This window comes from Agelaius tricolor, unplaced genomic scaffold (assembly GCF_023055355.1).
Source record: "Agelaius tricolor isolate 1412-34295 unplaced genomic scaffold, bAgeTri1.0.p SCAF_1, whole genome shotgun sequence".
Classification (NCBI taxonomy): domain Eukaryota; kingdom Metazoa; phylum Chordata; class Aves; order Passeriformes; family Icteridae; genus Agelaius; species Agelaius tricolor.
In genome coordinates, this window is record NW_027269261.1 from 34,061,169 (window position 1) to 34,075,317 (window position 14,149).

The following is a 14,149-nucleotide window of genomic DNA, read 5'->3' on the forward strand; positions in this document are numbered from 1 at the left end:
CACAACATCATTTGAATTCAAGGGTTACAGAAGGCAGAAAAAAATTATCAACATTACACCACTGTATCCCATCTACACAAACACTATATTCAACAAGAAGAGACTCAAGGACTGCAGACTGAAAGTAAATCTGCCAACTATCTGACAGATAACTCACTAAAATCTTTTTTCCAATCCTAAGTTAACAGAAAAATCTGTTCTGTCCCCACCTCACCTGCTTCCTAGTCTGAGACTGATGGGAATGTATCAAAGTCATTAACGGCACAATGACAGGAGCCTGAGATACTTTAAGGACAGTATTCCTGACAGAAATTAGCCATTTAGAAAAGGAATATTACAGACAATTTAAGTGGAGTATTGCTTTTTGCTCTGAAAAAAATAAAGGTTTTCAATGCCTTTTTTTTTTTTAAAGTGGAGAATTTTGTGATTATATGCTCTACAATGGTTTTTTTTTACTATCAGTAAGCTCAAAGGATAATGCAACTGCCAAGTCCAAGGGTTTTACATCAAGGCTCTCTTGACTGGATAATCTGAACTGACAATATGTTAATGCAATATAAAAAGGATAAGTCATACAAAGAGATGCACCAAAACTTTTCCTGAAACAGGATAATGCAGCACCAAACAATACAAAACCTTCATTCCTCCAAAAAGATACATACCCTTCCTGGAAGAACGACTGCTTTAACCACTCTTGAGATCCCAAGGTCATAGAGACAGAGAACACTTCCCTCTGCTTCCTCCAAGCCCACCAGGAGCCCAGTCCTCTTCTGCCAAGAGAACTCCTTCACCACGCGGACGGCGGGAGGCTGCTCGTTCACCCCGCTGAAGCGATAGGCAGAGAGCCGCTCGCCTGTCACCGAGTTCACCACCTCCAGCTGGGGGCCACACGCCAGCCACGCCAGGCCACTTCTGCCTGCAAGGCAAAAGGAACGGCGCTCACCAAATGCCCAGCAGCACAACTGGAACGACAGCAACGCCACTGGGCCCTCCCCTCAATTGCAACAAAGGGAAAGGCCAACCTACCTACACCTGGACAATCATTTCAAATCACCCACTGCAGTCCTCAACCAATAATTCTTAAAATTAATAAACCCATTCTTTTGCATCTGTACTTGTCATTCCTGCACTCAAGAACATTCACTCTTTGGGATAAAGATTACAATAGACTGAGCTCTTGCCTGTACACCATACTTGGCCTGGTTTTGCTAAAAAACACCTAAATATGTACAGGAATACAAGTCTCAAAGCATACTTCAAATACAGCCCATCTAAACCAATTCAGTTCCAGTTTAAGAATTGTGCTTGACACACGACTACTCTGGGCAGGGATTTGGACAGGAAAGTATCTTAAAATGGGCACTGCAGGTGTAATTCCAACTTTTACATGAGCTGATCCCAGAAAATATTTAACAAGTGGTGTTTCACTCAAGAGTTTAACACTTCCTCCTCTACTGAGGAACTTCAAACTCAAAGGAAGGATGAGCTCCATTACTGCAAGTACAGACAAGTAGATAAGATTCTACCTGCTCTTAACAGAAGCCCAGACATCCAGACAGGCATCCAGCTCTACTTTCAGATCACCTAGAAAGTCAACTGCCTAATCTGCTTAGCTGTTGTCAGCAACTCTCACTGGGTCCTCAATCTGCATCCTACTAAATACCTACAAAATACATGAGCGGCTAAAAAGAAATTTGTCCCAAAACAACACTATTTCTTCCTTGAAAACTGCTTTCTATTTCATTCAGAACTGGGGAGGGCATGGTCAGCTCTATTATTTAAATAGCACAGGACTGGAGCAGGCTGTTGCACTTTCAATGCTTCTAATTGTTAAAATATCCTGTTAGCACTATCAGAACCTGAGGCATTTTACTTGACAGAACCAACCTGATGCCATGACCCTGTGCTTCAGGCAGTAACAACTTCACACCAAATCCAAATTTAAAGGAAAACGCTCACCTCCAGAGAACTTCCCACACAGTGCAGAGTCTAGGGTGATCTCATCCTCCCCAAGTGCCTCAACAGTCACCTCTGGAAACTGCAGCAGACTGCTCGTTACCTGAGCCGTTAGGTCTCGCATTCTTCACTGGAAATAAAGAAAAAAAGGCAAAGGGACTCATGTCAGCCATAAATATCTTTGAGACTGACCCAAGCTTCATCAGTATGCAGAGACAAATCTCCCACACATCGTTTGTAGCTCTTTTTTTGCTCAAATGAAATGGCACTTGGGACAGTTTTTCATCTCACAGCAGAGCAAAAGGATAATCTTGAGCTTTTCCGATGCCTACAAGACCACCAACAATAAGTGACACAGAGGGATGAACAAGATAAATAACAGGGAAGAGAACAAGACACCAAGTTCAAGCTTACTCATACAGGTTAGCAAGATGTGATCTCAGAAAAATCATATTTCAAAAAGATTCTCAGTAAGACATATAACTTTGCCCTTTCCCTTGATTTAATACAGTATTATTTTTGTCAATTGTCTTCTAGTAGATGTCACAGATCAGCCATGCCTTGTTTACTTTTTGCATGTTTATTTTTGGCATTCAGGAATACGAAGTTCTTGACCAAATTCATCCTCAAATTCTTCCAGAAAACATATTGCTAGTACTTTCAAGTAATACTGAATTTCATAGCTGATCAATTAGAAGTATTTTTCCATACATTTAAGAGGTGAATATAATACAACACTTCAAAAGATTGCTCTTTTTCTCTGCTGAAATCCTTATATTTCTTATTCCAGTCCCTTCCTTCCTATTGCCTGTCCTTATCACATCTCTGCAGTATTAGAGAAAAAATTTCTAGGCCTCAGACAGTTTCATGCTCATACATGCACTCCACAAAAGTTCAGTATGTCAAGACAGATTTTTTTTTCCTGGAAAAACTGAAGAGCTGAACTAATTTACAGGATTAAACAGGTGGCTAAATATGAGATAATCCATATGCATGGAAATACAAATTACTTTAAGTATCTATGTTTTGCAAGTCACCTGGCTTATAGAAAAGGCCTCTGACAGACAAGACAAACTGAACTGTCTTGTTCAAACAGTACTGTTTTCTTCATGACATCTCAAGGTATTATATACAGGTCACTAGTGTGGGTTGTGCTCCCGAATCTGCTGCCAGCAGGACAACAAGCACATGAAGCGCAGGAAGGGTAAATCAGGTTCCTGCACTAAGCACAAGTCAACATTTTGACAAAAATGCTGCTGATGGCAAAGCTACTACTGCAGCCAGCCAGCCTGACCACTCTGCCAGCATTCACTACTAGCACAGATCAGGTTCCAAGTGGGACAACTCACTTGCAGTAGTTTTGCTGAGTTTCTCTTTTGGTACTTGCTATCAGTTTCAAGTGACAACTTCTGCACTGTATCCAGGGGCTCCAGAGAGTAAAAGGCCTCACAATTTGATCAGCATTCTTGCTTAGTTTAATTGCAATTTAGTGGATATATTTTAGGAGTAACCCATAATACCAAATACTAATTCAGACACATCTGGTTGATGAATAGCATCTTTGAAATGTTTCAGCATGTGCTCGTGTTCCTGTCACTGGGCACCACTGGAATGTTCCTGGCTCCATCTGCTTTACACCCCCCTTCAGGTATTTATGTGCATTGATGAGAAGCCCAGAGCCTTCTCTTCTCCAGACTGAACAGTCTCAGTCTCCCAGCCTTTTCTCAGAGAAGAGCTGCTCCAATCTCCTCTAACCATCTTTGTGGTCCTTCACTGCACTCCCTCCAGCACCTTCATCTCTCATCTTGAGAGACTGGTGAGCCTAGACCTGACACAGCATTCCAGCTGAGGCCTCACCAGTCAGTACTAGAGGAAGGATCACCTCCCTTCACCTGCTGGCAAAAGTTCTTCCTCATAAGCCCAGGCAGGATAAGGATACCATCAGCCGTCTTTGCTGCAGGGGCACAGTGATGGCTCATGGCCAGCTGGGTGTCCCAGGGACATTTCTGCCAAGCTGCTTTCCAGCTGGGCAGGCCCCTGCACACACTGGTGCCTGGGGTGGCTCCTCCCCAGTGCAGGACTTGGCACTTTCCCTTGTTAAACTACATAAGGTTCCTGTCAGCCCATTTCTCCAACCTGACAAAGCACTGACTCTGACAATATATACTAAGGAATTTTAGAAAAGAGCACAAAATTCCAGAATTATCGTAGTGAATAATTTTTTTTCTTTTTTTTTGTAAATAAGAATGGAGATGTCTGTGTGGTAAGTATATGATTATTAATACCATACAGCACAATAATAGCAAGATAGTTTTAAGAAAAGAGTGAGCAATTATCTTGCAGTAGGGCAGGTAAGGGCATGCAAGGAAACTTCTCAGCTGCATGCTCTCCTTGAGTCACCCTGAGCCATCCTGCTGGAGACACTGCCTACCTGCTGTGCCAAGAGCACAGAACCTTGTGGGGCTAAACTGGAAATCAAATTCAAACATCCTCTACTGGGGAGATCTGAGTTTAAAAAACTAACTCCTCACCATCCCAAAAAGAATCCTTCCCTGATGGAAAGCTCATATGTTAACACAGCATACTCCTGCCCACAATACTAAAAAAATCCATCCACGAACACCAGTAAGAACCATCAAATAAGAATTCCAAAAGCTAAACCATTTTTGTAGAAAATGAAAATACTAGAGCATCAGGCATGCTCAGTTTTGCTCCAGTAAGGCAATGACCATTATAAATACCTCTTTTTGTTTTTAGAAATCAGGCATGGAACAAGGTTGATAAACTTTATAACAAATTATGAACAATATATACTGACCTCTCTATAAGGATGCTTTCCTTGCATCATGTTGCTAAGTTAAACCAAGAACAGCTAGGAAATCAAAACAGAGGGGAAATACTCAGATCTAGATTAAAGGCACAAAGCCTCTCAACCTTAAGAGATATATCCAACAGCAACTGCATTTCAGCTCTCTTTGAAACAATAACTACAATCACATTCTTATTTGTGTTAGAAATCAGATTAGGGTAAAATGTCACATGCTTACTCTGTTTTCAGGAATAAACCAGAATTCAACCTCCTAGCTGTATCCTATAGCAATGCAGTCTGTGTGCAAGTTGCCAAAATGACCATTCTTTTTCACCCAAGGAACTTATAACTTCCAAGCACCATGAACTATTTCCAAAGACAGAAATGTCATAAATTTTTGGATTAAAAAGCTTGGGAGGGGGGAGAGGGAAGGAGGGAAAAGAAAGAGAAATTGCGTGTTCAAGCAGAATTACATACAACCAAGTCAGAGTTTCGAGACGTCAACTTTGACGGATGGTATTCCACAAAAATCAGTTTAAAAGGCCAACAACGTTATGGGCTCAATAAAGAAAAAGCTAAAAATATGGTCAGTCACAGCTGAAGACAAGATTTCACAGGACATGTTGACTTCACTGACATCAAAAGAGAGACCTTGCTGCCATCTCTCATCTCCGTATTTGCTCCTTTGTTCTACTCCTGTATTTTGGAAGACATTTCCAGCATACCACACTGGTATGCCATCCCATCGCTGGCCCTTCCCAGCACAAATTCCAGAATCACATCAAAGAGAAAGATCTGCCAGAATCACACACAGTCACTTCTTCTAAACACCGTGCTCAAGCCATCACCTAGAGCAGGCTGCCCAAGGCTGTATCCAGATGGAATTGGAACATTTAATTGTCCAACAAGTTTTAACAACCAGCAACCTGACAAAACTAACTACAGAAACACCTGCAACCCATGTAACACGGTGACTCTCTCTTGCCAATTGAAGGATTCTAGTCTCTCCACCAAAGCAGCGTCACACCAGGAAAGGCATGCTACCACTGCTTCTCCAAAACTGTCCAACACCTTCCTAGGCAGAAAACGTAAAATTCACAGAAGCTTCATCACGCTTGAAAAAACCAATCCCAGGCAAATCGATGCAGGAAGGAGAGCTGAGGCAGCACGTGAATGAGGAGCTGTCCTCCCCAGAATACAGAGCTGTGTGCCCAAGCGCATGGGACAGTGCCAGCCAAGGCTGACACAACCAGCCAGACCGACGGGCCCTGCAAAGGCACCTGCACGGCCACGCTCGGCCCTGTACCCCAGACGGGGTGCAGCCATCCCGACACAAACACGTCCCTCAGTTTCCTCCAATTTCCCCAGACAAGATGAGGAAGCAATCACTAGACCTGAAAGACTGACACCAAGCATTCTATTGGCAGAAGCTCCAGACACGGACTCACAGTTTATTAAGGAAGACACCGAGCACTTTTGTTTAAGCCAGCAGCAACTCTGCTTCGCGATGTTTTGCTTCGTGCAAAGACCCAGAGACCCCCACAAATCGCACTGGATTCTTCCAAAGCTGTGGCCTCCCCACTGCACGCACCCCCCGTCCCGCAATCGCCGCTCTAGGCACAGAGCGCATTTCCCGCCTCCTCATGGAATACAACCCCGAAGCCCGGCGGGGGAGGGGGAGGCGGAATTAGAAAGAAGTAAAGAAAAACCCTCCAAAAACACGGCCCAAGGGGCGAAAACAGAGGGCGTCCGCGGGTGGCCGGGCAGGAGGGAAAGCTCCTGGCGGCAGCCGCCGCATCTCCCACGCCCCCGAGCCTGGCGGAGCCTCCCGGCTGCGGAGCCTCCCATGTGCGCTGCCCAGGCCGCGCCGCCCGGGCCTCCCCCGCCGCCGGGGGCCGAGGCACGTGTGGCGGACACGGCGCCGCAGCCCGGGGGGTCACTTACATAAGGCACGGGCGGCTGGGCCCGCCCGAGGCCCCCGCGGGCCCGCGCTGCGCCAGCGCCGGTGGCGGCCTATGCGGCTCGGGAGCGCCCGGTACCCGCTGGTACGGGGGGGAAGGAAGAAAGGGAAGAACGAAGGCAGACGGGCGGGCGGGGGTCGCCGTTGCCGCCACCTCCGCCGCCTCCTCCTGTGCGCGCCGCTGCCCCCAGCCCAGCCGAGCCCGCACTCCCGGTACGTGCCGGTGCCGGTGGCATCTCCCTCCCGCAGCGGCGGCAGCGGCGACAACGGCACGACACGGCCCGGCCCCGCGCCCGCGCACCCACCTCGCTCGCTCACCCGCCGCGCGGGGGGCGGGACGGGAGTGGGGGGGACGGGCCGAGTTCTCGCGAGATCCCCAGCGAACCTCCGCGGGAATTTTCAAATGCGCGGGACACGGCCCCGGGCGCTGGCTGTAGTGGCCTCCGGACTACGGATCCCGGCGTGCTGCGCGGCAGCCGCTTCCGCCCCCGCCCCGGTGGCTGCTGTCTGTCGCGGGGCACGCCGGGAGCTGTAGTTCTTGGGCTGGCAGGACCGCCGCCCTGCGGGGCCCGTTCGTGGGGACAGCTCTGCTGTCCTGCCCCGCACCTCGTGGGGACGGCTCTGCTGTCCTGCCCCGCACCTTATGGGGAAACCGCCGGCAGGGGAAAGCTGGCTCTGCCTACCTGTGACCCTCTCATCGCAGGAGCCGCTCACCCACTCCTCCGCCTTCCCCCCTGGAGTTCATTGAATCACAGAATGGTTTGGGTAGGAAGGGACTCTAAAGATCATCGAGTTACAGCCACCCTGCCACGGGCGGGGACATCTCTCGCTGGACCAGGTTGCTCAAAGCACTTTTCAGCCTGGCCTTGAACACTTACAGCAATGGAGCATCCACAGCTTCTCTGGGCAACCTGTTTCAGGGCCTCATCACCCTCACAGTAAAAGACTTCCTCCTACGATCTAACCAAAACCTACACTCTTTGTTTGGATCCATTCCCCCTTCTCCTGTCATGCTCTTGTAAAAAGTCCCTGTCCATCTTTCTTGTAGGTTCCCTTCAGGTACTGGAAGGCCAGTCATTAGGTCACCCATTTGAAAGGATTTAAAGGGGTAGGCTATTTAGCTGCAGTTTTCCTCTTAATTTTAATAAGAAATTGTATGTAAAAACCCAACAAATTAATATAAAATTAATATTACTCTGTTAGTCACTGAAAGGAGAAAAAGTAAGTGTGAGGTCAAAAGTGCAAGTCAAATGCTAATCCTTTCAGTGTATATATTTTAATGTGGTCAAAACATTCTTTGACATTAAAGAAATATTTTCAGGTATTGATAAACAAATAGTATAGTGGAAGGCATCCCTCCCCATGGCAGGGGTGTTGGAACAAGATGATCTTTAAAGTCCCTTCTGACCCAAGCCATTCTATGACTCTATGAAATGTGCAATGCTTCTAAGTGGCAGCATCATCAAAGGGGTGGCAAAGGCATTTAATTTCTCCCAGCATACATTATCCCTAAATTACAGCTATGCTTCTTGTGAAAAATGCCAATCACTTGTTTTTAGAATTTTAAAAGTTTAATAGTAATAAAATGGTTATTAAAATAGTAATATAATTAGAGTAATAAAAATTTGACCAATTGGGATTAGGACAATATGAGACAATAAAAACAAAGAATTATGGACTGTCCGGGTACCTTTACCTGGGCAAAATATGCCCAAAAAAGGACACAGGTTAACAGAGGATTAACCCTTACAAGCAATAGCCTGTTGCATATTCATACATCTCATACATGGTGCATAAATTCCATTCAAACAAAGGATTCTGTCTGGTCAGTGTCAACTTCTTCCTCTTAATCCTGACGGCATCTTCAGGGCTGAGCAAGGTGGGAAGAAGTTCATTTCTTCTGCTAATGGAGCAATAAATTCTCTTTCTCTGAAAGATTTAGGTGTCCTGTGGCTGCTATCTCAGTGCAAGTACCTCATTCCTATCTTAAAAATAATTCCCACATACATAGTTTCTATTTTAACTACAAAAGTTACATTTTAGCTACAAAACTACATTTACCATACTATTAAAATGTTAATACAGCACTACTAATCAATACAACATAATACATATAGTAAATATCTGCGTAGAGCCATATAATATGCACTTTTCACACTCTTAATGTTGAGTTGCCATTCTTTATACTATTATGCAAATCTTTTTTGTGACTTGGTGGCTGCTGTTGCCATTTTAGATCTATTAATTTATTTAATAGAAGAGCACAGGTCACGGAGAAGGAGCCCACCATAAGGATTGCACAGGCCAGCCCAGCCCCTGACCTTGGGGGAGGCTGTGCACAAGTCCCAGGGTGTTGGTGAGACAGAATTTGCCTGCAAAGAAGGAAGCCTGGCCCTGTTCACCAGCTGATGGGTGACAGCAGAGCTGGCTGTTACATGTGAGAGGCTGTGCATGACAGAGACAGATCTGGGGTGGGCTCGAAAGCGAGGACAGACAGCTCTCATCTGATGTGACAGAGAGCAGGGAGCTCAGGGAGAAATGCAAAGATAGGCATGGCAGCACTGGAGGACCAGCCAGACCCATATCCTTTGCAAAGACATGTAGAGTGATTATGTGCAGAACAGGGCTGCGTTTATGGAGGGAAAGACAAGTGCTTTGGCAGTAAACACAATTCAAAGTGGCAATTCAGCAGGGGTGAGAGCCTTAGCTCCACACATGGAGACAGAAGGGCTTCATGTCAGGAATTATTTGTGGAACAGTGTTTTCAAGGTTTGGGTATGATCTGAATAAGGACACGAGGAGAAGTCTGGACCATAGCTGTCCCCCCTGTCAGAGGCATAAGTGAACATTGGCCTAAACAGCAGCTGAGGGGCCGTGGGATGAACTTGGCTGGTTTAGCAAAGCTTGAGCTTCAACTGAGAGCAAGGCTTATCTGAGCAGGCATCAGGGAGCTGAGCAAGGACGTGTTTGGAAAAATGACTCATCCTGCCAAGTTTTAGGTGTCTACAGTACAGTCATCAATCCATTCAGCTGGACTCCCTTTTTTAGGTGGGGAAAGGAAACAGCTTTTTCCTGAGTGCCTCTCCTGGCTGGCTTTAGATACCTCCCATAGGATTAGCTGTAATGGATGCCTAGATGGAGCCATTGTAGGTAGAGACATCTATGCTGTACCCTTTTACTTTTGGTTGGGTTGATCTCTCTTTTAGAGATTAATCTGAATTGAGCACTGGGTTTTTAAGCTGCTTGGCAGGTGAATTTATGTTTGTGGTAGGGATTACATGGAGATAAAGGCATAGAAGAGAAAGAGGACAAGAACACAATTTTATACCACCCATTCTAGAGTCTGGAGAGCAAGATAAAGAGGAGTCTTCAAAAATGGGTATGGTGGTTAAGTGAGGGAAGGGAAAGGGGAGGGCAGAGCTATGACAGAGAGAATAACCTCTCAGGGGGAGCTGACTTGTGGCAAGGTGATGGGAGATGGAGGGGAGAGCTGGAGCTGGCTAAGAAGAGGTCATTTTGAGGCTTCCACAAAAACAGCCCTGACTGAATGTAGGGGCAGGGGCCCGATGAGGGAGGAGGAGTTTCATGAGGAGGAGTCCAGCCTTTCACTGAGCTTACAAAGCAAAGAGAATAGAGGTGCATGTTTGTACTGGGTTTGTGTGGCCAGGTTTTGGTAGTGGAGGAGCCTCAAGGATGGCTTCTGTGAGAAGCTGCCAGAAGGTTCCCCAGCCAATGCCTGGAAGCTCCAGGACAGACCTGCTGCCTGCTAAGGCCGGTTCATAGCAATGGTGGTAGCTCCCATGGAATAACAGATTTAAGAAAGTAAGAAAAGGTGCAATTCCAACCAGAGAGAGGAGTGAGAATATGGAGTCAGGGAACAGCTCTGCAGACACCACGGTCAGTGCAGAAGGAGGGGGAGGAGATGCTTCTGTCACTGGAGAAGAGATTCCCCTGCAGCCTGTGGTAAAGACCATGTTGAGGCAGCTGTCCCCCTGCAGTCCCCTGTGGTCCATGCCAGAGCAGGTGGATACCCAAAAGCAGGCTGTGACCCTGTGGGAAACCCACAGTGGAGTAGGCTCCTGGCAGGACCTGTGGATCCCATAGAGAGAAGAGTCCACACTGGAGCAGGTTTGCTAGCAGGACTTGTGATCCTGCAGGGAACACATGCTGGAGCAGCCTGTTCCTGAAGGACTGCACCCCTTGGAAAGGGACCCACACTAGAGCAGTTCATGAAGCACTGCAACCCATGGGAAGGATTCACACTGGAGAAGCTGGTGAAGGACTGTCTCCTCTGGGAGGGAATCCACACCAGGGCGGGGGAACAGTGAAGTGTCCTGCCCTTGAGGAGGAAGGAGCAGCAGAGACAAATGCATGCTTAACTGGCTGCAACCATTCTTCTGTGCTGCAGAAAGGGGAGAAGGTAGAGAAACTCAGGAGTGAAGCTGAACCAGAAAGATGGGAGGGGTAGGGGCGAGGTGTTTTAGTATTTAGCTTTTATTTCTCATTGTCTCACTCTGATATAATTTTTAAGAAATTAAATTCCTTCTCGCTGAATCAAGTCTGTTTTGCCCATGACAGTGGCTGGTGAGTGATCTCTCCCTGTCTTTATCTCAACACACGAGCTTTCATTTTCTCTCCCCTGTCCAGCTGGGGAGGGGAATGATGGAGGAGTTGGTGGCTTGAAAACAATAAGAGTATTAATAGTTGCATTTATTGAAATGAGAAAGAGCCAGAGAAGAGTGAGCAATTAACAAGGTAAAATGAGCATGAGGCAATTAAGGGGATGAGAGAAGGTGGAACCAACAGCGAGAAAAGGAGCAGGATGGCAAAACCAAAGAAGAGAGCTCTGCGTCTGTGGCACCAGCAGACTGGGAGTGAGATAAGTGGAAGTGGGTTTGAGATGCAGGGATTGCAAAGTCAAAACACAGGAAGAAAGCAGTGAGATGTTGTGCAAATAGAGAAGGAAGCAGGAAGGAAGATGCAGCAAAGAGGGAAGATGCTGCAGCTGAAAATGTATGCAAAGTGCATGCAAATGGGAAATGTTCAGCTGAGCTGGAAAAATTAGGCTGCTTGGTGTACCAGATGTCATCAGGTTTCATGCAGTTAGGATTGTTGAAAACCTGGCGGACAAGCTGTATTAGAAAGCTTATGTTCTTACTCAGCCAAGTTAATGATTGCCAAGTCTAATTGTTATGGCTGGGTTGGGAACCAGTGGAGTCACAGCTGCAGCAGCACAGCAGCTCTGAAGAGGATCTCCCCAGACTCAGGCACCAGTTTGGCTGCTGTACAGCTGTGGGTGTCTGGACACTGCGTCCTGGTGCACCCACGGGCGTACCTGGCCCTGGCAATTCCCCTCCCCAGGGAATTGGGAAGCCTGGAACACAGTGCTGGGTGCAAGGAAGGGCTCCAGAACTGAGTCAGACTGTCTGCTCAGGGAAAGCTGGGAGAAGACCCCAAAAGCAGTTTTTGAATGACAAGGAGCTGGAGGTGGGGTTTGGGCTCCCCGGTGGCATCCTGCTGCACAGCCTTTCTTCCTGGTCAATAAGTCAATATCTGATTAGGGGTGAGACCCACGAGCACTCTGCTGCTTTGTGCTGCCCCAGCACTGGGGTGTGGCTGCTGCTTTGGTGTATCCAGTTGGCATCCACTTTTGCCTTTGTCTTGTATTTGAGTATCTGTGATTCTGCCTCAAGTTGAAATGGAAGGTGTTGCATGCTTGATAATATTTTTTTCAAATCATTGTGAAGATGATGCAGTAGCGTCCTCTACAAGCACTTCTTGGTCCTCGTGGTCTGGCATTTTTAGTAAGCTACACCAAAAGTAAGCAAATACCGAGATGAAGAAAGCTCTGTGTTAAAATGAAGGTCATACTGTTGGCATGTATCAGGGGTGTAAAGGTGAAACAAAGAAGAAGATGCTGCAGTGGTGTAATGATTATTTTCAAGCACAGGATTGTTTAAAGAGACGGGATGCTTAGCAATGTGGTTATACTTATCCAAATTACAAGGGTGCAAGTTTAAAAACAAGGAATTAAATACTGCCTTTCAGTAATTACACAGAAGGAATCTATTTTGACAGTGCATGTGGTGTTTTTAAAGCCAAATATTAAAAAGACTCAGACACAAAAGGCAGGTGTTTGGGCTTTTAGAGATATTTCACTGTGAATTATTTCAGCTGATATAATTGTTTCAGCTGAGATTTTTGTAAGGTTTAAGAGTCTCATCTTAATTTAATTTTCTGGACTCAGAATGCCTGGTTATGATATACTAGCAATTAGTTCTATACATCTCTTACACTTATGTAATATTTAAGTATTCTCATCCTTTAATTCTACTATATATTTTGTTGGAAATAATTATTTTCTGTTTTTTCCTTTAAAATTGTATTAAATAAATTGTAGGGCTTTAACAATATTACACATTAAAAGAATTAATTAGAGCTTTTCAATATCAAAATCAAAGTAATTAGAGACTTAATGGACCGAACATAATATAACGGGATCTCTTCTATTCTCCACTAGAGCAGCAATAATTTAATATGAAGAGAGGAACTCCAGAATTTCCCAGAGAAAGAAAATATTAAGTGGTGGTTGGGTTCAAACTGCAGTTGTGGAAGTGTCATGAAGTCACAAAAATAAGGAGGGAGAGAAGTGTATGCATTTCAGTTTAAAAAGAAAAAGAGGGACCTTAGGAGACCTTGAAAACTGCATTCCTGAGCAGCATACTGAGTATTATCACATCTCAGTTTTTTCTGTAGAAAATGTTGCAGCTTGATTGTCAGAGCTATTCCCAGCTGAATTTTATACATTACAGGATTACATATTACTAAATTTGGGAATTGTTTTTTCTTACGTTTTATTGTTGTTGTTTGGTTTCTTTCCATTGTAATCTGAAGCCTAGACATGTTGCTCTTGCAGACTGAAAAATATGGCTTTTCTTCCCTTAAATCAGATTGGGACAGGAAAGAGTTTTCTTGTTCTGGTGCTCTGTCATCCTGCTGTGTGTAGCAATTGGGGAAGTTTTGTGGCTGGTGGGTTTGGTGTGAGCTGTGACACTGGGAGGACCTGTCCTTGCTCAAACACTTAGTTTGCATACATCTGTTCCTAAAGGAGCAGCAGAGAGAAGACAAACACTGCAAGGTCTGGCTTCAGGCAGGTGGGAACCTCTGAGTAATATCAGTAGCTTGGCTAATGCCATTCAGGGTTTTCATTTCATAGTTTATGGACATCATGTTATTTATTAAAATCTGCACAAAGCAGTCAAAAGTGAGGAAATAAGGGATTTCAAATATTTTACATATGGATATGGCTTATGCCCACATAAGCCTTTCCCCCACCCCCAAAAGTCAATGCATTTCTTCACGATACAATAACCTTCATGTTAACCCAAAATTAATATGGTTCTGTCAATAGCAAGGCTGAGAAG

At 45.5% G+C, this 14,149-nt stretch overlaps 2 protein-coding genes across 4 annotated transcripts in view; both read right to left on the reverse strand.

Annotated features, from left to right (window-relative positions):
* LOC139591086 (protein ELYS-like) overlaps positions 1 to 7,056 on the reverse strand; it is a 43,511-nt gene extending 36,455 nt beyond the window's left edge. Inside the window, exons 1-3 of one of the 3 annotated variants that reach the window (XM_071429254.1) lie at positions 6,947 to 7,056; positions 1,960 to 2,086; positions 663 to 916 (exon numbers count right to left, since the gene is read on the reverse strand). In XM_071429254.1, the coding sequence (XP_071285355.1) occupies positions 663 to 916; positions 1,960 to 2,080 (375 nt within the window). In that variant the 5' untranslated portion in view covers positions 2,081 to 2,086; positions 6,947 to 7,056. Of the gene's footprint in view, positions 1 to 662; positions 917 to 1,959; positions 2,087 to 6,213; positions 6,235 to 6,709; positions 6,922 to 6,946 lie in introns of those variants that run through there. The other 2 variants (XM_071429263.1, XM_071429273.1) reach the window with 2 other exon arrangements.
* LOC139591106 (protein ELYS-like) overlaps positions 1 to 7,180 on the reverse strand; it is a 64,687-nt gene extending 57,507 nt beyond the window's left edge. Inside the window, exon 1 of the mRNA XM_071429297.1 lies at positions 7,031 to 7,180. The gene's annotated coding sequence lies outside the window, so the exon portion shown is untranslated. The remainder of the gene's footprint in view (positions 1 to 7,030) is intronic.
* Positions 7,181 to 14,149: the final 6,969 nt, after the last annotated feature.